Here is a 23,315-nt window from a genome sequence, read left to right as displayed (position 1 = left end):
GTATTTATTAATCTTCTATTATGTGGCCAATACAGAACTAGGTTCTGTAGATAAAAAATTAAAACTATAGCTTTTGCTCTCCTTTGCAGCCTAAAGTGAGGAGCAAATGCATAAAAGAATAGTATTTTAGACAACTGGGTGTCTGACGCATTCACTCCATTATGTTGCTGATGGTAGTAGTTGTAGTTCTTTGTTTATCTAATAATTTTAGAATAAATATGCTTCTTATAGAAACTGTCTGTTACTTATCTATAATATGAAAACAAATGATCAAGGATTTGATCCCTCATTTAGGTTTTAATAATTTCCCTATCATATCAGACATACAAGGGGTACCCCCCCCCAAAAAAACCTAGAATTTAAAAAGCTTATGTATTTAAATGTTTACAAAACAATCTTATCACCTTCAAAGTACTCTCCATTAAACTTAATATATTTGTCAAATCTGTGAGTTGCTCCATGCTCACCTAGTGAGAAAATGCTTACTATGAAATTTGATTGTGGTGATGGTTGCACAACTCTTTTTAATGTGTTTAAACCATTATTTATATGTATATGTGAATTATATGACAATAAAACTTAAAATTTTTAAAGAAATAAAATATTGCCTATCATTTCAGAGATACACGCCACCATAAATTTGAGATATAAAATTATCTGAGTTTACTACATGTTAAGTACCATGCTAGAAACTGAAGCTTTAGCACTAACCAAAGATCTTATAATAGTATGTACATTTCAACTTGAACTATGTAATACTACCTGTCTTTTATAGTTAACCAAGTACTTCCACATAGTTTATCCAAGCCTCAGAACAGCATTGTAACATAAGCCTGGTGTGTGACTTCCCAATTTTATTCATTTGGAAATAGATTCATGGAAGCTTGGGCCAAGATTACCTGCTAGGAAGTGCCAGGACCCAAACTAGAACTCAAGTCTTCTCTACATCACACTGCATATGTCTATGCTTACTGAAATTTGTCCACATCAAGATACTTAAAAGAGACCATTCACTAGGTTGCAAACATAGCTTTGTTAAAGGGAGTTTTAGTCACTCCTAGGGCAGTAAAGAAATTATTTTCTAATAATCTAGAACTAAATGAAATATCCTAGAAATTCAGAATTTTGGTAAAAAAATTCAGTTACTAAATGTAATTGCTCAAAGTCTAATAGAATGGTTAAGAAAACACGAACTTTCAATATGCTGCTTACCAGAAACACGCCTTAAATATAAATACTTAGACTGAAAATCAAAGGGTGTATGCGGGGATTGATTTTATGCTACTCCTTCCTCTAGAACAGCGGTTCTCAACCACTGTTCTAAACCAAAAGGGTTAATGACCCTTTCACAGGGGTCACCCGATTCATAACAGTAGCAAAATGACAGTGATGAAGTAGCAAAGAAAATAACTTTATGATTGGGAGTCACCACAACATGAGGAACTGTATTAAAGGGTCACGTCATTAGGAAGGTTGAGAACCACTGCTCTGATTACAAGAATCTACATATAACCTCCTCCATGGGGGACAGACAACAGAAAAGTGGGTGATGGGAGATGTCGGACAGGCAAGATATGACAAAATAATAATTTATAAATTATCAAAGGTTCATGAGGGAGGGGTGAGCAGGGAGGGAGGAAAAAAATGAGCTGAGACCAGGGGCTTGGGTGGAGAGGGGATGTTTTGAGAATGACGAGGGCAATGAATGTACAAATGTGCTTTACACAATTGATGTATGCATGGATTGTGATAAAAGTTGTATGAGGCCCTAATTAAATGATTTTAAATAGAGAGAACCACTGCTCTAAGAGTTAGAATTTAGTCCCCTTCCTTTGAGTGTGGGCTATACTTCTAGACTTCTCTAATGTAAGATGATGTGACTTCAGAGGACAGGTCAAAAATGACATTGTGGCTTCTGTCTTTCTCTTTCTTAGGAATCATTTGCTCCAGGCCCTAGAGTCCAGCTTGGTCTCTCAAAATCAACACTGTTGACATTCGGGGCCACATAACTGCTATAGTGTGGTTGCCTGTGTTGTAGGGTGCTTGGTAGCAATGTTGGCCTATGTCTGTAGATGACAGAGCCCATTCTTCCCTCCCACCCCAAGTTGTAACAGCCAAAAAATGTCTCAAATATTACCATATGCCCTCTGGGGCACGGGGCACTGCAAATTCACTCTCTGTTGAGAACCACTGCCTTCAGGGGAGCTAGCTGCCATGTTTCGGAGAAAGACCCTGAAGCAGCCCTATGGAGAGATCCTGCCAACAGCCCTATGAGTGAGCTGTCTTAAAAGTTGTCCCACCAGCTTCAGTCGAGCCTTTCAATGACTAACAGTGACCAACCTCTTGACACTATGAACCAAAACTACCCGACTAAGCCATGCCCAGATTCCTGGCCCGCAGAAACTACTGCATAAGATAATGTTGTGTAAGCCACTAAGTAAGTTATCATAAACATACACAGACATCCTGTCCTGGCTTTGCAGTGTAGACCGAGAAAATACTCAAAGTTGTAAAAACAACACGAACGCCTGCCGTGTACATTTGTTATCTTGTTCACACCATGTCAGTATAAAGGACCTTTGTGGGAAGGGTTGTGCAGATGGTTAACAGAGTCAGCTGCTAACCGAAAGGGGTGGGACTTAGGTTCCTCCAGAGGCAGCGTGGAAGAAAGTCTGGTCATCCACTTCCCCAGAGTCAGCCGTTGAAAACGATGGAACTCCACTCGGACACGTGGAGCCGGGGTTGGTTGGACTCGATGGCAACTGGTTTTTCTGGACAGGAAACCTATTAATACTATGATGATGATTTTTTTTTTTAACCCTAATTGTAACAGCCAGGCCAAATTGTCACAATCCAATATGTGGTTACTATTTTAGGTTTGCTCGAAAGGAATTTAAAAATTAATAACTTTTCAAAAACATTTGTTATAGCATTTTCAGTCACACAAAAGTAGAGAAAATATACTCATGGTGATAGCATTCTAGTAAGATTGTAAACTTTTAAAAGAAATAAAGTGATGTGCGTGTAATCTTTTTGAAGATTACAATATGAGATGACCGTTGCCCCTGACAGAGAAAAAAGGATTATCACTTCACATTTGCCAACAAATACGTTACCTGATATGAATGTATCTTTTAAAGCTTCAACGAAAAGAAATATCTCATGAAATTATTCTGTGTCAAATGGAATTTGTAGCCGATGAAGATTAATGACATTTCACATTTTAATCACAATATGGCTTTAACTTTTAGATTGTGTATCCAGGTGAAATGCCACATGGTTTGGATAGAAATTTTCATCAGTCCTAATAAAAGTTGAAGCAGTTGTGGAAGAAAAAAAAGGTCGTTTTAATAACTTAGAAGATTTTAAAGTAGGAACTGGGCCAAATGAGGAATGGCGAGTCAGTAAGTATGTGGCGTCCATGCCGGCTTTCTCGGAGTTCCAGGACCTGGTACTGTGCACATGCATCTGGCTCGCTCTTAGCTGAGTGAGACTTTTAAGCAAACACGGAATCTGCATAACAGTGCTTGAACTATAAATTCTATAAGGCAGAGTAAACTATCAACTAAGTGGCTGTTTTCTCCACTCAGGGCTGTTTAATCTATTGAGACTTTTTCGTGTATCATTTTGATTTTAAACTTCTTTGAGAAGACTTTTTAGAAATTGGGAAGCTAAGAATAGGTTGTATTGCACTTGTAGAAATTGTATTAATTACATCTGCTGTTCTTGTTCAGGTGAATGTTTTATTGTAAGAAACTGAATTCCAAGACATGAAAAATTAATAAATTTTTTTGAATTATCAAGGGTTCATGAGGAAGGGAGGGTGCGGGAGGGAGGTGGGAAAATGACAAGCTGATACCAAGGGCTCAAATAGAAAGAACATGTTTTGAAAATGATGATGGCAACAAATTTACAAATGTGCTTGCCATTATGGATAGATAGATGGATTGTGATAAGAGTTGCACATGCTCCCAATAAAAAGACTTTTTAAAATTATTTTATTAGGGACTCATACAACTCATCACAATCTATACATACATCAATTGTGTAAAGCGCATTTATACATTCATTGCCCTCATCATTCTCAAAACATTTCCTCTCCACTTAAGCCCCCGGCATTAGGTCCTCATTTTTCCCCTCCCCGCTCCCCCCTCCCTCACGAGCCCTTGATAATTTCTAAATTATTATTTTGTCATATCTTGCCCTGTCCGACGTCTCCCTTCACCCACTTTTCGGTTGTCTGTCCCCCAGGGAGGAGGTCACATACAGTTCCTTGTAATCGGTTCCCCCTTTCCAACCCATCCTCCCTCCACCCTCCCAGTATCGCCACTCACACCACTGGCCCTGAAGGGATCATCCATCCTGGATTTCCTGTGTTTCCAGTTCCTATCTGTACCAGTGTACATCCTCTGGTCTAGTCAGATTTGTAAGGTAGAATTGGGATCATGATAGTGGGGAGGGAGGAAGCATTTAGGAATTAGAGGAAAGTTGTATGTTTCATCGTTGCTACATCGCATCCTAACTGGCTTGTCTCCACTCCGCACTCTCCCCCTCATTCACTACGTATAATTTTTTGTTCTGATGATGCCTGATACCTGATCCCTTCGACACCTCATTATCACGCAGGCTGGTGTGCTTCTTCCATGTGGGCTTTGTTGCTTCTGAGCTAGATGGCCGCTTGATTACTTTCAAGCCTTTAAGACCCCAGACGCTATATCTTTTGATAGCCGGGCACCATCAGCTTTCTTTATCACATTTGCTTCATTTACCACATTTTTCTTCAGCGATAATGTCGGGAAGATGAGCATCATAGAATGCCAATTTAATAGAACAAAGTATTCTTGCAATGAGGGTTTTTGTTTTTTTGTGGTTTTTTTTTTTTTCAGTTTCTTTAAGTGAAAACATGGATTCCAGTTTGAGGTACAAAGTTTATTTTAATAATTATAGCTAAAAAACCTGCACTAGGGCCACGGTGATAATTGCATATTTATCTGAATTTAGAAGGCAGAAAATGTTTTATAGATTAGAGTGAGAGTTGTACAGAATATTATTTCCAACACCCATTGAGATTTCTGTCAGGTATATCTTCTAGTTGGTAGCTTGACCTAATTATTTAGTAGGCAGGCTTTGAACAAAGATCATTATTAATGAACCTGGCTTTAGTTGGAAAAGTCTCAAATTTTATGATATGGAGAAGGTTTAGTAGATTTTTTTTTCCAGATTAGTTTGAAATTTGCTTCTTCCTATTTAGATATTTTAATGAATTTGATGGTACGAATAAGAATTTACTAATTCAGGATAACTACAGATTTGAAAATATTTAAATATTACATTCTAAAATAAGGAAAATTATTTTCTTGATCATCCCTAGTTCACTTTTATTTATTAACATCTTTTGGGGATTAGAGAGGTCATCATGACCATTGAAAGAAACAAATAACTTTCCTCCGCAAAGGAAGCAGAGAGACTTGTGAGATGATTCCTCATTCTTCATTCTATGGGGGAAAGCTCACTCTGCTTTTGAAGAAAATCCTGTCTGTCTCTTTGTGCAGGTGGTGTGACCTGCTGTTTGGTACTTGTCCTGGTGAGGCAATACAGTACCTTTCATTGACTACTCTCCATCTAATTTGCAATTTAAAAAGTCATTATTGTAAAAAGGGGGAACAAAAAGATGGTCTCCCCTCTACCCACCAACTCAGCTGGCTGATTGATCTGCCCTTACTTTGTAATAGAGGAGATCTGCAAGTCCAGTGCCGGTCCTGGAGCAGAAGCACAAGCCCCCTGTATCGCTACACCTATCAGAAGCATAAAGGAAATTCTCTGTAAGGGCTTGCCAAATATGGAGTTTCTTACTTATTTTTCAAAAGCACACTTGAGATTTCCTGTGAGTTAAGCCTGCCAGAGAACAGCACACTGTGTTATTTTGTACAGACCTGCTCTTTGACAACAATGAACTGCATTTTGGCTTGATGACAGTAGTCGACATGAGGGATCCTCTAAGAAAAGATCAGCTGAAATGTATTATGTTTTTGTAAGGATGGTGATTAGGGCTTTTAAAAACCATATTATAGAGTGTCTCAGGAGCCCTGGTGGTGTAGTGGGTACGCCTTGGGCTGCCAACAGCAAGATCAGCAGTTTAGACCCACCAGATGCTCTCCTGCAGAATGATGAGGCTTTCTAGTCCCGCAAAGAGTTACCGTCTCAAAAAAACCAAAAAGAGTTACAGTCTTGGAAACCCACAGGGGCAGTTCTACCCTGCCCCATAGGGTCGCATGAGTCAGATTGGACTCCCTTGCACTGAGATACAGTGTCTCATTCCTGAAGGTACACGAGAAGGGCTTTGCACTGGCTGCATTACAGGAATAGTGATGCTTCTCTTCAGTTCTCTCCAGTAGCTACTTCTTATCATCTGGCTTCTGTGACTCATGCCCTCGCTCTTGTGTTCCCTTTGTGATGACTGTAGTGGACTGACTCAAATTTGAGGCCCACCTCTAACAGGTATTTCGAAGGGACTTGTATGAGGTACATTTGTATGCCAGCCTCACCCATCTTATAAAGCTCGTAGCTTTCAAGTTAGTTTGAACTCATAGCGACCCGTTAGGACTGGGTACAGTATGCTCCTGAGGATTTCTAGTGGTAGAAATTTTACAGAAGCAGACTGCCACTTCTTTGTCCCACAGAGCAGTTGGCTAAACCTCCAGCCTTTTGGCTTGCAACAGAGCACTTTAACCACTGCACCACCAGCGTTCTTTCACCCATATCGGCATTTTTATAGGTTCTGTGCTATTTTCTCTTTACCAGTTACTGTTTTCTCGGATTCTGAGAGTATCCGAGAAACTGGACTGTAAGAAGAACACAGCACTGGGATTGGAGGGAGGCTAATTAATGACAATATGCGAGTGCAGATGACAGCGTGCTTGCTGAAAGTGAGGAGGACTGAAATAAAAATCAAGGATAGCAGCCTTCAATATGGATTATAACTCAATGTAAAGAAAACCAGAGTCCTCACAACTCGACCAATAGGTAACATCATGATGAACAGAGAAAAGATTGAAGTTGTCAAGGATTTTATCTTGCTTGAATCCATAATTATTGTTCAGGGAAGCAGCATTCAAGGATCAAGTGACACACTGGTTTGGGTAAATCTGCTGGCACAAGATCTCTTTAAACAAGAATGTCACTTTGAGGACTAAAGTAGGCCCGACCCAAGCCATGGTATTTTCAATCGCATGTGTAAGGTGGATGTTGAATAAGGAAGACCAAACAAGAATCAATGCATTTGAAGCTTGATGCTGGCAAAGAATACTGAAAGTTCTGTGGAATTCCAAAAGAACAAACAAACAAACGTGGAAGAAGTTAAGCCAAAATGCTCTTTAGAATCAAGCATGGTGGACTTGTTACCAGGAGAGACCAGTCCCTGGAAAAGGGCATCATGCTTGGTAAAGTGGAAAGTCAGCAGAAATGAGACGGACTGTCAAGGAGATGGATGGACACAGTGGCTACAAAATGGGCTCAGATGTGATGATTGTGAGGACAGCACAGGACTGGGTAGTTTTCGGTTGGGCTCAGGGTTGCTGTGAGTTGGAACCAGCTTGATGACACCTAACGACAACATCTGATAAGAGTTTAATGTTCAGAATATGCCAATAACTTCTACATCTCAGCCGTAAGTTATAAATTGGACCAAGACTTGAATAGACCTTTCTCCATAAAAAAGATATAAAAAGGGCCAATAAGCACATGAAAAGATGCTCAAAATCATTAGTCATTAGGGAGATGCAAATTAAAAGCATGATGAAATACCACTTCATCCTGGCTATTATTCAGAGAAACAGGAAGTTTTAGGTACTGCTGAGGTTGTGGAGAAATGGAACCCTCAGGCATTGCTGGTGGGATGTAAAGTGGTACAACTGTTGTGGAAAATGGTTGGTTGACTGTTAGGTGCCATCAAGTCAATTCCTACTCACAGCAAGTCTGGGTACAGCAGAATGAAACAAGCCGGTCCGGGCCATCCTCACAGCTCCTCTGTTTGAGCCATTGCTGCAGCCACTGGGTCAGTCCAGCTAGTCGAGGCTCTTCCTCTTTGGGACTGACCCTTTACCAAACATGGTGTCCTTCTCCATGGACAGGTCTCTCCAGATGCCATGTCCACAGTACTTGAAGCAAAGTCTAACCTTTCCCACTTCTCTTCTGTACTTCTTTTAGGACAAATTTATTCTTTATTCTAACCAAACCCAAAGCCGAACTCATTGCTGTAGAGTCCATTCACAGGTACAAGAGCCAGGACTTCAACCCAGTTCCGTCTGTAACATCCCCATCTCCAAATAATGCTTTGTGGTAAAAATACTGGCAGAGAAGTTAGATGCTTGAAGAGACAGAAGTAGAAATAGATCATGCAGCTTTTGCTACAGGGACTAATTAAGACGCAGAAAGCAGTTTCTCAGAACAAGTCCTTGTTCTCTTTTGCAAGTAAACTATGCTATGTGTGACTGCACATATTGACCGTAATGCCTATTGGTAGGAGAATAACGGGATAGATTGTGGTACAGATACTTACTTATTATAAATGGAAAACTTTAAACTGCACAGTAAAGTGGAAAGTGCTTATTTATGGTTTAGGGATGGCGGCTACAAATTTATGTATTGTGCTCTTAACAATGCAAGTGTTATTTGAAAGAAATATAAATCTAATAGTGTTTTCAGTAAAATTGTGGGATTATAAATGTTTTCCCTGGTTGTTGCTTTTATAATATGAAAAATTACCATTATGGACTTTGTTTTACCTCATGATTCCTGTCAGACCTGCATAGGTCCATTTGTATAATTAAGGTCTTTTGCTGCATGAAAGCCAAGATAGATAACCCTTCAGAACCTCAACGGGAGCAATGATTCCCTGAGGGTCTGGAAAGAGAAGTGGGGGAGGGGGGACTGATAGCCATGAGGACTGCATAACCCCACGTGAAGGGCATGAACAATGAAAGTGCAGGCAGAAGGACACATTGGAGGATGTAAGATATATCAAGAACAAACAAACCCAATAACAATAATATATGCTATTATGATTTGGGTTCCTGGAGGGTAGGGTGGGGGAGGGAGGGAGGGGATAAAGAAAAGTTCATATCAAGGAATTCAAGAAGAAAGAAAATTTTATGAAGCTGATGGTGGCAGCAGTTGTACAATTATGTTTGATCTAATATCTATAAGAGCTCCCAATAAAATGTTTAATAAATATATTTTTCAATGTCTCATGTTTAGGTGGCAGAAAATACATGTGATTGATGCATTTAAATTTATGGGGAACTCTATTCAAGTATAAGCCCATTGAAAAATCAGAAACTGGAAATATAAAAAAGTAAAACTGCTAAATGCCTGGAATGTATTTTTTCTGTGTGCTGTATATATTTGTATCAAGTGTCATGGTGGCAGTCTCAGGTAAGCATTGGACTGCAAGGTCAGTGGTTCAGAACCCCCATTGGCTCCTCAGGAGAAAGCAGTGGTCTTCTGTACCTGTAAAAATCCCCAGCCCCAGAAACCCTCCATCAATTTGCATCTCAGCTCTACCATTTCCCATTTATACCCTCGGCACGGGGCTCGGACTCCTCATCTGTAAAATAAGATATTAATGCCTTTTCGTAAAGTTGTGGTCCTGAAGACATGCATACATGTAAAACTCTAAAACAGCAGTCCCTTTAGGGGTCAAACGACCCTTTCACAGGGGTCGCCCGAATTATAACAATAGCAAAATGACAGTGATAAAGTAGCAACGAAAATAATTGTATGGTTGGGGGGTCACCACAACATGAGGAACTGTATTAAAGGGTCACAGCATTAGGAAGGTTGAGAACCACTGTTCTAAAAGGAGTGCCAAGCAAAGAATGCTAATTTTTAGCATTGTTAATATCAGTTTGTTTTTGGATGCTACTGAATTTATAAAAATGGAGAGTCAGAGGATTAGGTTAAATAAAAAGTCTTTTATTTCATATTTTGAAATATCTGTTCTAAAGTTAGACATTTGTTAAGCATTTGTTGAGAATGTACCATTATGCTAAGTTATGTGATTGATACAGTGGCGAATAAAACAGATTAACTCAAGATTCCTTTTTTAAAAAAATATTTTTATATTAGGGGCTCTTACATCTCTTATCACAATCCATACACTCCTCCTATATGTCAAGCACATTTGCACCTATGCCGCCATCATCATTTTCAAAGCATTCTCTTCCCACTTGAGCCCCTAATATCAGCTTCCCATTTCTTCCCCTTCCTCCCCTGCCCTCCCTCCCTTACAAACCCTTGATAAGTTACAGATTATTTTTTCCATATCTTATATCGTCCTCCATCACCCTTCACCCACTTTTCCATTATTGATCCCCCTGGGACAGGGTTCTAGATTGATTCTTGTGATCGATTCCCCCCACCCTCCCCTAATCCTCCTGGTATTTCTATTCTCCTTGTTGGCCCGGTGGGGTTTATCTATCCTGGATTCCCTGTGTTTTGGGTTCTTATCTCTAACAGTGTGCATGCTCTGGTTTAATCCAATTTGTAAGGTAGAACTGAGGTCATGATAGTGGGAGGAAGGAAGCACCAAAGAGCTAGCGGAAAGTTGTGTGTTTCATTGGTGCTGTACTGCACCCTGACTGGCTCATCTCTTCCCTGGGACCCCTCTGTGAGGGGATGTCCAATTGTCTACAGATGTAACTCAAGATTCATACAGGCAAATGGGAAAGGCAGAAAGTATTAACAATATCTAATACTTGAGCTTTCTTATGGCTCAGATCCTTGGTAAATCCACTCAGAAAGCTTTTCCATTTAATCTTACCTTCTACAGATTCAACATTATCATCATTTTATATACAATACTTGAATGAATTTAATTAACTTCATCAAGATTATACAGCTGTTTAGCGACCAAATTGGTATTAAAACCTAGATAATTTCAAGACCCTAGCCCTTCTTTTGCTATGCTGGATGGTAAACCTACATTTAATAATAAACTGATTACTAGGATCTGTAGGCTACTGATTAATCTCAGCCTGCCTTGTAATTAGATAAAGAGATCAATCGATGCAAGAATCAAACAGAGATCAAATTATGCACTTTATTGCTGAGAAAGTTGGTCTGGAGAAAGACGGGCAAGCCACCAAAGCGGGCTGCATGTTTCTTCCTCGCTGAATTGAAGATCCTGTGGCAGGCAGTCACAGACAGAGCAGCTAGGCAGCTGGCCCCCGCAGCCTCACCACTTGTCGTCGGAAGGAGAAAGCACTTAGCGGGCTGAGTTGATTCCGGGGAGAGGAGTTGAAGAGGTTGTGGGGCACGGGAACAGGGGCCACCTTCCCCGTTTCACCAGAGCTAGTGAGGGATTTAAAGAAAAGTATAAATCTACGTGGTACCTCAAAGTGAGAAGTAGTTCCTATTTTTCCCTAACACTTTTTATTGGCACATAATTCATGTATCATACAATTGAGCAGTTCAGTCACATCCAGGGGAGCTGTACACTCACCACCACATCTATCTTAGATCTATCTATCTATAATATGGGATCCTAAGGGCCAGGGGAGTAGAAGAGAAGAAGACTCCCGTCCCTGTGTGTGGGTTAAGGAAAGAAACCAGGCACTCTACGACAGTGACACGGTGGCTCTAACCTAAGAACAAATGTGAGGATGGCGCAGGGCCAGGCGCTGGCTCCTTCTGGTGTAGACGGGGCGGCTGTGAGTCAGAACCAGCTACAGAAGCAGCAAAACTACCCGGGACTCGTGGATACGTCTCTGATGGGACCCTCGTCCAGTTCTTGAAGGATAAGGACTCAGCGTGGGCTGAGAGTGAGGAGGAAAAGCCCCAGGAAGAAGACCAGCCTGTGGGAAGCGTGCAAGGAACTGAAAGGTCAGCATGCTCAGAACATAGTGGCCGAGGGGGCACCCAGAGGCAGCCCAGAGCACCTGATGGTCAGTGAAGACCAGATCACCTGGGCCTCGTAGGCCTTGATCAGATGTTTGCATTTTCTTCCATGTGCTGAACAAATTTCTTGAGCAGGGTTAGAGCAAGGACGTCCATTCTTGGCTGCTAAGCAAAAGTTGGAGGTTCAAACCCACCCAAAGGCACCTGAAAGAAAGGCCTGGTGATCTACCTCTGCAAAGTGATCCATTAAAACCCTGTGGAGCAGGGTTTTACTCTGACACAATTGGGTCAACTTGATGGCAGCTGTTTATTTATCTTTTAGTTGCTGATGAGCCTTTCATAAGGTGTCAGGTCAGCAGTAAGGTGCTGACAAGCCACGTCAGTGAGAGAGATTTGCGGCTTGTTAACAGAGATGGCATTTAGTTAAAGTCACGAGTGTAGATGTGATGAGGGAAATAAGAGGAGCCAATACCAGTTGCATGTTTTGAAGAACTGCAGACACACAGGGAGCACATGCAACAAAGACAGAGGTTGTAGAAAGTTACGAGAGTGTGCTCACCTGGGCTCCAGGATGGAGCGTGTGAGAGAGAGCCGGATCAATTGCTAATCCAGGAATGAGACCACAGTGACCCAGAGAAGAGCCATCTGTCTCTATGGACTGGATTGAGGAAAGAATAGAAGACGAGAAAATAGAGTATAGCTTTGGGTTTCCCAAATTTAAATGCCTATGAACCACATGGAAATCCCATCAAAACCATAGATCTTACTTTAGGGTCGCAGATTCTGCATTTCTAACAAGCTCCCAGGTGATACCAAGGATGCTGGTCCATGGGGCACACTGAGTAGCAGCAGTGCATAAGTCAGTATCACACACACACACACACACACACACACACACACAGAGCCAATGAGTCAATTTTGATGCATAATGAGCCTCTACTCAGGATAGAACTGCTCCTGTGGGTTTCCTGACTAAATCTGTATAGGAGTAGGAAGTCCCTTTCTCCCTCAAAGCAGCTAGTGGATCCGAACTGCTGATCCTGTGGTTAGCAGTCCAACTTGTAATCTACACGCCACTAGGGCCTCTGATCACCTGGTGGGTGTGATAAAATTATAGATTACTAGTGGACCCGAGTCGGCTTTTCTGATTCAGTAAATCTGAGGTGGGGCCTGAGAATTTGCATTCTCCTAAATTCCCAGGTAGTACTGAAGTTGCTGATCTGCAATCCCATTTGGAGAAGCACTGGTTTGGATGGTTGGTTGGTTGGTTGGTTGGTTGGTTGGTTGGTTGGTTTGTGGGGGGGTTGGTTGGTTGGTTGGTTGGTTGGTTGGTTGGTTGGTTGGTTGGTTTGTGGACTGGTTGGTTGGTTGGTTGGTTGGTTGGTTGGTTGGTTGGTGGACTGGTGGGTTGGTTGGTTGGTTGGTTGGTTGGTTGGTTGGTTGGTTTGTGGGGGCTCTTTTAGTATTCATTGAGAATGGAAATTAACCATACCATATGTATGCTGATAAAAGTGATCTAGTAGATAAACTGATGATGCAAGAGAGGAAGGGAATGAGTAAAGTCCCTTACAAAAACAAGAGAGGACGACTCCAAAGCATGCATCGACATCCAGGCTTTTGATCAGAGGAGACATGTGTCCTCGGTTATATAGCAGGAGGGGAGATGGAAAAGATAGATCCTAGTTTATAACTTCAGCAGTAGGTAGATGGAACTCGCCTCTGGTTTTCTGAGTGAAGACAAGGACAACCCCCGAGGGAGGAGGGTGAGTTGGGGGACTGGGAGAGGCAGGTACTAAGTAATCACTTTGGAGTAGGAGAATGAACGTACTAGGTATGGCAATACGGAAAGCCTATATGAAGGTTTTAAAAAACGAGGCCAAAGTGTCCGTGCATTCTTATTTTCTTCAGCCACAATGAGTCCTTTGATACAGGCATGGAGAAGGTAAGTGGTTGAGGTGACCCGAGGTTAAACTTTAGCCTGGTGAGTACTTTAGCGGTGGAGACATACAAGAGGGTGATTCTACTCTTGTTCTCTGAACCAGGCAGGAAGGGAAATGAAGCCAGGAGAGGGCTGATGGACAGAGCGAGCAGTGATGATGAGGTCAGCGAATTGTCGTGATCCGGGCCCATGAAGAAGCTAGAAGGTGCAGGAAGGAGGTTGTAATGAAAGTGAATGCTGTGTTTGCAGTTTTGTGGGTGGTGATAGAGGTCTAGCATGTGAGTGTCGGAGTAACTAGATGAGGTGGAGTTTCCTGCAGGTTTCAGGAAACTGAAAGGCCAGGATGGTGGATGTGCCCTCTACCTGGATGCTGAAGTTGCCAAAATGATGACAGAAGTTGAAAGTGGAGAGAACCTTTGAAATAGGAACTAACTTCCGTGAGTGATGGAAAATTCCAGGAGGTCAATTGAATAATAGCAGCAGAGAGGCAGGGATGGTTTATCAAGGATAAGAAAAGGGATTTTGTAAAGCAAAGGACAGTGATGGTCTGCAGTGGTAATGCTGTACCGCCCCACCTGCCAGCCATAAAGTATGGGGGAGAGAGAGTGAAAATTATGGCCATCAATTCCAGTTTATAGTGAGCATATTGAAGAGAGGAGAGCTGCCCTGTTGGGTTTCCAGGACTCACTCTCTTAAGAGCAGGAAGCCTCGTGTTTCTCCCACGGAGCGGCTGGTGGTTTTGAATTATTGATTTTGTGATTAGCAGCCCAATACATCGCCCACAAAGCCCCCATAATTGACACGGAAAGATTCACAATCTTGTGAACTCTAAATAGGGTGTTAGGAGTAGGAATTGACTCGATGACCGTGGGTTTGGGTAAGAGAAGTAGTAACTTCAAGATAAAGCCTAGTGACTAAATAAAGCAGAGATTGAAGACATACAAGGGGCCTTCAGAGCATTGTGAGAAAATGGAATTAAAAGAGGATGGATTTGTTCCACACACTTTTAGAAGCCCCTGCGTACAGAATTTGGTTATCACAAATTGAGAGCTAGAGTTGAGGACATACCTTACAGGTTGAGGAGGGAAGAGAAAGGACAGGAGCAATAACAGTTTTGGGGGGATGAGAGTTTTGTGATAATATTAAAAAAAAAAACACTGAACCTGTTGCTTTGGGTTTCTGACTCCCGGCAGCCCCGCATACTGTAAAAGAAACTGAGCTCCATAGGCTCTTCTTCACTGGCTTTTACAGAGCAGATCACAAGGCCTTTTCCCCCCATGGTGCCACTTGGGGGACGGAGTTTCTAATGACCAACCTTTAGTTTAGCAGCCACGCACAACCATGGTGCCACCCAGGAGGAACCTTTGGTGATTGATGATCAGAAAGTCTTGGATGCCCATTTGAGGCTGAAACAAACAAGAGGATGAGACCTGATGGAATTAGTCCTGAAGGTGTCTGTAAATAATGACTATGCACATCACCTTTCTCATCTCTGCCTGCATCTCATGCCCTTTCCACTCTTCTCCTTGCCCCCTGTGCTCCACCTACAGAGGCTGGCTTTCTCTTTCTGTCACCCGAAGGGACCATACATTTCCTTTTATTGTCTCTTTACACTTGCTTCTTGGAGAGGCTGCTTGGCAAGATGATTAATAGCACCGATTCTGGGCCCAGACATCCTTTCTTACCACTGTCTAGCTCTGCAAACTCAAGCAAGTGATTTAACCTTTCTGTGCTTCAGTTGAGGAGCCATGGTGATGCCGTTGTTAAAGCACTGGACCACCCACTGAAAGATCAGCAGTGCACACTCTTCAGCCAGGAGGACGGTGGGACAGTCTGCGTCTGTTAGGATGTACAGCCTGGGCAGCCTTGCTGGCCATTCTACTCTGTCCAGTAGGGTTGCTTTAAGTCCAAATTAACTCAACAGCAGTGAGTCTGGTTTGGGTATTTTGGTATGAAATGTTCTTTTCTTGTAAAGAGGAGAATGAAAACGGCACATACTTTACAGGCTGTGTTTAAAACAAAAACTGTCATCAAGTTGATTCCGGCTCATAAAGACCTAGACACTAGAGCAGGGGTTCTCAACCTTCCTCAGGCCGCAGCCCTTTCATACAGGTCCTCAAGTGGTGGTGACCCCCCAACCATAACGTGATTTTCATTGCTACATCATCACTGTCATTTTGCTACTGTTATGAATCAGGCAACCCCGGTGGAAGGGTCGTTCGACCCCCAAAGGGGTCATGACCCACAGGTTGAGAACCACTGCTATACAGGGTTTCTAAGGCTGTAAATATTTACAGGTGCAAATAGTCTCATTTTTCTCCTAAGGAGAGGCTGGTGGGTTTGAACTGCGGGCCTTATGGTTAGCAGTGCGACGCTGCCCCTACAAGCACCACCAGGGCATCTTGTAGGTTGTGTTAAGGTGATTAAGAGAAGTAGTAAACAAGTAAAGGAGAGGGCCTACCATATGGTGAACACTCAATAAATATTAATATTATTTCTTCTTCCTGAAGCTGCCTTTTGTATGTCATCACATGCTTGATACCTTCTCATCACTCAGTTCTCAGCTCAGGTTACTTCCTCAGGCATCCCAGCCACAGGACTGAGCTTAAGTCAGAGCATTTATCAGCATTTAAAATTATTGTGATTTTGCGTTTTCTTCCTTCTCCCATTAGATTATAAACTCCTTGAGGTCAAGGACTTGTTACTTGTTTTCTACTTTGTCTCAGCCCTTAGAAAAAAGTGCCAAATACGTTGTGGGTACTCATGAAATGTTAGTGACAACTCCAAGCAGGTAGCATGTGGTAGCAAGGTGACAGCCAGAGAAAACAGACAAAATCCCATTTATAGTGTGATCACAACTCATTACATCAGTCTGTTGGTTGGTGAGGCCCTGTTGGCAGAGTGGTTCCATGTTGGGCTGCTAAGTGCCAGGTCAGCAGTTCAAAACCAATAGCCGCTCCTTGGGGGAAAGGCAAGGCTTTTTGCTCCCATAAAGAGTCACAGTCTCTGAAAAGAATCCCACCCTGTCCTTTAGGGTCACTGTGAGGCCGAATCCACTCAATGGCAGTGAGTTTGGTTTGTGGTTTGGTTGGCTTATCCGACTGCTGCTTGTTTTTGTCAATAAAGTTTTATTAGAAGACCACCACACCCATTTATTTACTTTTTATCTGAAGCTACTTTCAACCACAAAAGTTGAGTAGTGACAGAAACCCTCGGTGTCACAAGACCCAAACTATTTCTACATGAAGAGGCTTGTGAGGCCCCTGATATTGATGCATAGGAAAAAGACTAGGGGGAAAAAAAACAACCAAGAAATGAGAACAAATGTTGGGAGGAGGAGAAGAGCCAGTAGCACTGATGAAACATAAAACTTTCCTCTAGTTCTTTAATGCTACCTCCCCCGACTAGCATGTCCCCAATTCTACCTTATAAATGTGACAAGAACAGAGCATGTACACAGGTACAGATAAGAGCTGGAAACACAGGAAATTCAGGACAGATAAACCACTCAGGACCAATATTGAGAGTAGCCATACCAGGGAGGGGTAAGGGAAAGGTGGGGGGAGAAAAGGGGATCACAATCATGTACTATAACCCCCTCCCAGGGGGATGGACAACAGAAAAGTGGGTGAAGGGAGACATCGGTCAGTGTAAGACATGAAAAATAATCATTTATGAATTATCAAAGGTTCATGGGGGAGGGAGGGGAAAATTGGGAAGCTGATACCAAGTGTTCAAATAGTAAGAAAATGTTTTGAAAATGATTATAGCAACCAATGTACAAATGTGCTTCACACAATGGATGGATGTATGGGTTGTGGTAAGAGTTATACGAGCCTTCAATAAAATGATTTTAAAAAAATATTGTCTACATAATGGGATTATAAAACATTTTCATTTTTCTCGCTAGACTTTTGTGTTTTGTTATAGAACCCTTAAATTAGAAATGAGATAACCTTGCAAACACTCAAAAAATGTAGAGCATGCATTTTTAACGGTGGCTTTTTTTCTCCCTTCCTTCCTTAGCGCTGCCTTTGACACAAAAACAGAGTTACGCGTGGCCGTGAAGAAGCTCTCCAGGCCGTTTCAGTCCATCATTCATGCCAAAAGGACCTACAGAGAACTGCGGTTACTTAAGCATATGAAGCATGAAAACGTAAGTCATCCGTTCAAGGAACAATAAAGTCTGCTCTTTGCAAGCCTGGCAGGAACGGGGTGTTAGTCACTGCAGATTGTGCGGGATACTGCGCTCCATGCTTCCTGTAAGGGGACTTGTGACAACTGGATTATGTCAGCTAAGCTTGGGAACGGAAGTGGAACATTTTCCTGGAGTTCTGGTTTTACTCAGATTTTTAGAGGGAGCGCATTTTTCAGTTTTTGAAGTAGAAAAAGAACGTGTTGCACACAACACAAAATTCACAAGTGTCTTTAAGAGCAAATGCTACAAAGAAATTTTGTGTTATTTATCAGGCTTACTTAAAACCTGTATAATCACACACTAAAGGTCCGTAGTTATTGTTACTGTGGATTATTTCAGTGGAGAGATCTGAGAAGGAATGCCCTAGGCTCATTAAAAATTCTGTCAAAGAGGGCTATGATTTTATTTTATTATTTTACTTTAACAATGGAATTTTATAATATTTTAAGTTTCTTTTTTAGCCTTCCTCAAGAAGGAACTTTTTTCTGAATGAAGTATTTTAACAACTGTGGCAGAGACATTTGTGTAAGTGAAGGAAATACCATCTTTCCTATCAACTTGGGACTTTGAGAACAATGCGAGCCTGCCCAGAGTGTTTTACAACCCCGTACTTTACTGATGTAATTGGGGTATTAACTGAAAATGCAACAAAAGCAGGTAACCGAGGACATTCTTTTTCTGCATTTCAAAATCAAGTTACGGAGCATTTATGTGGCATCCGTGTGACAGGCACTGCAAAATGTGTGGCATTGCAGGAACAGGTTTCAGAGTCATTTGTCCCTGCTGATTGTTGCTGGGTAGATAAAAGTCTTCAAGTTCTGTGAATTTATTACCTGACTACTTTTTCTCTTTTAGTGATTGACGTTTTCCCCTGTGGGATAAAAAACAACTCACAGATAACGATAGTTTATCACTATGCGTTTGTTTCATCGAGTTCAACTTTCTTCTAAAGTAAGAACATGAAAGTTGTTCAACTCGGAGTAAGATTGTGGGCACCATTATGCTAAAATAGCTGGAGCTCCTTACATATTCTGTATTCTCTTTCGATTGCATGGTATGGAGAAAATCCTGCTTTCGGCACATAGCCTCTCTTCCTTGGTATAGTTTTACATGAGCAGCCACGTTGGGTGATGTGCAAACCTGAGCTTAAACACAGTGCTAGTGCAGAACTGCAGCCTCCTTCCTACTCAGTGACGACGTTACATAAATGCAGATACTTGGAAAGAGCTGGCAGGAGAAGCTTTATTCCAAGGTCTGCATAAAGTCAAGGTGTCCTGGCAGCTTAATGGATGTGTTTGCATTTGGCATATAGCACACTTCAGGGTGCATGCTTTTCTTCACTTCAGCTTTTAAACAGAAGGAATATTTTGAAAATGGAATGCAAGCCCAACATTTATGGAGCCCTGAAGTACCTCCTGGGAGTCAGGGGTCCCCCTAGTGCAGCCTATGCTGATTTAAGACAACCTGGTTTAGGAGATTTCTAGCACTACCACTTATGGTTTTGTTTTTCTTCGTAGCCATCTTAAGCCAGTGTTTAGTCCAAAATTTACTTTGAGTTATCTGAATCTATGTCTGGCTTCTAGTGACTGGAAGTAACAGCTATGTTTGTTATTTTACACTTTCATTTTCTTCCCTGTGGTATTTTGAAGTGTGTCTTCTATGATACTGAACTGGTTACATTGGACTATTCTGTGCTTGTACAGGAGGCCATATAGTGTTGGCCATAAAATGATCTAATGTTAAACAAGCGACCATCTAGCTCAGAAGCAACAAAGCCCACATGGAAGAAGCACACCAGCCTGTGTGATCACAAGGTGTTGAAGGGACCAGTTATCAGGCATCAAAAACAAAAAATCATATCATTGTGTGGTCACCTTCCCGATACAATCGCTGAAGACAAATGGGTGCATAAACAAACGTGGTCAAGAAAGCTGATGTGCCCAGCTATTAAAAGATATAGCATCTGGGATCTTAAAAGCTTAAAGGTAAACAAGTGGCCATCTAGCTCAGAAGCAACAAAGCCCACATGGAAGAAGCACCCCAGCCTGTGTGATCACGAGGTGTCAAAAGGATCGAGTATCAGGCATCAAAGAAAAAACTAAATCATTGTGAATGAGGGGGCTTGCAGATTGGGGACCCAACACCCATCTGTAGACAACTGGGCATTCCCTTACAAAAGGGTTGCATGCAGGACACGAGCCAGTCAGAGTGCAGGTGCAGGATGAATCATACAACTTTCCTCTAGTTCTTAAATGCTTCCTCCCCGCCCACTATCAAGATCCCAATTCTACCTTACAAATCTGGCTAGACCAGAGCATGTACACTGGTACAGATAGGAACTGGAAACACAGGGAATCCAGGACAGATGATCCCTTCAGGACCAGTGGTGATACCAGAAGGGTGGAGGGAGGGTGCAGTGGAAAGGGGGAACTGATTACAAGGATATAACCTACATATAACCTCCTCCCTGGAGGATGGACAGCAGAAAAGTGGGTGAAAGGTGACGTCGGACAGTGTAAGATATGACAAAATAATAATAATTTCTAAATTATCAAGGGTTCATTGGGGAGTGGGGAGGGAGGGGAAAATGAGCTGATACCAAGGGTTCAAGCAGAAAGCAAATGTTTTGAGAATGCTGATGACAACAAATGTACAAATGTGCTTGACATAATGGATGTATGTATGGATTGTGATGAGTTGTATGAGCCCCCAATAAAATGATTTTTTTAAAAAAGAAAAAATGATCTAATGTAGAAAAGGCAACAAGACTCCTTTTAAAAGAGGGTTGAATCATGGTAGAAAACAGTATCGTACATCCTCAAAAAGCTAGAAAGAGCTTTTATATCTTATCCAGGATCCCCTCCTAGATTGGTATCCTACAATTATAAGAGCAATGGCACAAGCAGACATATGCACACCTGTGTTCATCACAACATAACAAAAAGGTGGAAACAACCCAAGAGTTCATCAACAGATGAATGGTTAAACAAAATGTGGCCCATGCATACAATGGAGTGCTAGGAAACTAAAGCATAATGAGGCCGCTGATGGAGGACTGGTAGTACCTTTGAGCTCTCCTCCCCTGCTGCCTTAACTTGTGACCCCACAAGCGTTGTGACTTACCTGACCCAGATAGCCAGACCCTGAGCCCAAACCTTGTTCCCAGTGAAAGTCAAAGCAGAGAAATCAGAGTCGGAGATGGCCCTGGCCCAGAACCAACTGGATGCGATTCTGCAGTGTCTGCTGGAGAAGAGCCACATGGGCAGGGAGTGACTGGCTGAGGAAGCTGGGAAGACACCGTCAGACACCCACAATTAGGACTGCTCATCGCAGCCACTGGCAAACGGCCATCCTCCCGCTTCCTTCACCTGCCGCCGCGCAAGAAGAGGAGGGAGATGGGTGGTGGGCTGGCCGAGGGAGGGCCTCAGCGATCCAGCTCTTTGACCCCAATGTGGACTTGGCCAAGTTCTGTGAGAACACCCCGCTGTCCCTCACCTGCTGTGCCTGGATACGCAACGGACCCACCACACGAGAGCGAGAACGTTCAGCCACCTCCCTGCTACCCCCACTACCCGAGGGTGAGGAGAGCTCAGAAGTTCCCAACAACAAGAGGTGCGATTTGTACAAGCTGTCCCCGCCCATGGCTCCTGGGGATTCCTGCAGAACTCGGAATCCTTCCCCTGCAGCCTGAGACTCAGGGTACCCCGGATGATGAGCCCGCCGATCCCTCACCCTCACCCTCGACACTCATTGAACGCAACATGCAGTGCTGGAAACTCATTCACCAGAGGTGGAAGGAGGCATTGTATCAGAACCAGCTCCATTACACAGAAAGCATGAAGAACCTATGGGAGATGTATGACCGAAGGTGATATTTCCCCAGCTCGCCACCCCAATAAAAATCATCATCCTCCAAGGAAAAAAAAAGAAGAAGAAACATGAGGTGGACATTTTGCAGAGTCAGTTAAGTCAATAACAAAAGGACAAATACTGTATGGTCTGGGTTGTATATGAAGCGAAGAATAGGTATACACACAAAATGACAGTCTTTGGTAGTTAGCAGGGATGGGAGGGAACGGACAGGGAGTAACTTTCCAGATGTAGACACAGTTACTTTTGGTGATGGGAAGCCGCGCTTGGTATGAGCGAAGTCTGCCCAACTTGTCTGAGACAAATGAAGACACTAAAATATTCATAAAGAATAAGGGACAACTTCAGTAACAGCAATGACCAAGAAAATACCTATGTGCAATTACATAGGTAGATGTGTACACATAAACGATAGGGCTTCCAAAAGTTCATGGAGAAATTCCATTGTCTTTTAATTCCATTTTCCATGAACTTCTTGAAGCCTCATGTATTCAGGAAGGAATGTGTTTGTATTATGTATGCATGTATGAGTGTATCTGCGGGCCTGTATCCAAAAAGTTCATGAGAAATAGGTATTGTGAAATAGGTATGCATGGATCTTCATTTTCCTGCAAAGTAAACTCCTACTAACTTGTTATACTATGTTTCAACGGGATCTACTCTGAGGCACTAAGAAGGAGAAAACATCAGTTTGAAAAAAGCCCCTATCCAAAACCTACCAGTCCCACTGCCATTAAGTCAGTTCCCACCCAGAGTGACCCTGTAGGCAAAACAAAGCTGCGCCTTAGAGTCTCCAAGACGGTAAATCTATATTGGAGCGGATGAGACAACTCATCATTCTCCTTCAAAGTGGCTGGTGGATTAACCCACTGACTTTGTGATTATCAGCCCAACTCTTAACCCACTATGCCAAATAAGGCATAGATTCTGCTGAAAGTGACAACAGGCATCAAATTCATGGTGAAGTTTGACTAGAAAAGGGATGAATTCACTGTGGCTTCACAGAAAGTTTTTGGAAACAAAGAAATCAGCAATTCACAGATGGATAATTCATTTTAAGAAGGAAAGAGACCGTATTGCAGATGCAACCTGCGGTGGGGGGAGAGGGCGGAATTCATCTTGCTTGTGCCTAATTGAAGAGGGACAGTGATTAAAAGCAGAATTGCCAACACCTTAGATGCCTCAATTGGTTCAACTTACATAATTCTGACTGATGGATCAAACTTTCTGTTTGATGGATGCCCAGACTGCTGTGTCCACATCAACTGAGGACAAAGAGCTTTCCATGGACATTTTAACCGTTGGGAAAAAGATTCAAAAGCTTTTCTTTGAGGAATTTTAATAAGAGTTAAGCATGGTATCAGCCGTGTGATTCTGGAGACAAAGCACAACCAGTGACGACCAAGAGGTAGA

The 23,315-nt window shown here is 42.3% G+C and overlaps 1 protein-coding gene and 1 pseudogene across 2 annotated transcripts in view; both read left to right on the top strand.

Annotated features, from left to right (window-relative positions):
• MAPK14 (mitogen-activated protein kinase 14) overlaps nt 1-23,315 on the top strand; it is a 91,387-nt gene that overhangs the window by 15,688 nt on the left and 52,384 nt on the right. For both annotated transcript variants that reach the window (XM_004710733.2, XM_004710732.3), the window contains exon 2: nt 17,861-17,990. In XM_004710733.2, the coding sequence (XP_004710790.1) occupies nt 17,861-17,990 (130 nt within the window). The remainder of the gene's footprint in view (nt 1-17,860; nt 17,991-23,315) is intronic.
• LOC105979357 lies at nt 21,195-21,904 on the top strand (annotated as a pseudogene).

This window comes from Echinops telfairi, unplaced genomic scaffold (genome assembly GCF_000313985.2).
Source record: "Echinops telfairi isolate 266 unplaced genomic scaffold, ASM31398v2 ScPeMD7_3533;HRSCAF=4204_1, whole genome shotgun sequence".
Taxonomy (NCBI): domain Eukaryota; kingdom Metazoa; phylum Chordata; class Mammalia; order Afrosoricida; family Tenrecidae; genus Echinops; species Echinops telfairi.
This window is presented reverse-complemented; position numbering and strand designations above follow the sequence as displayed.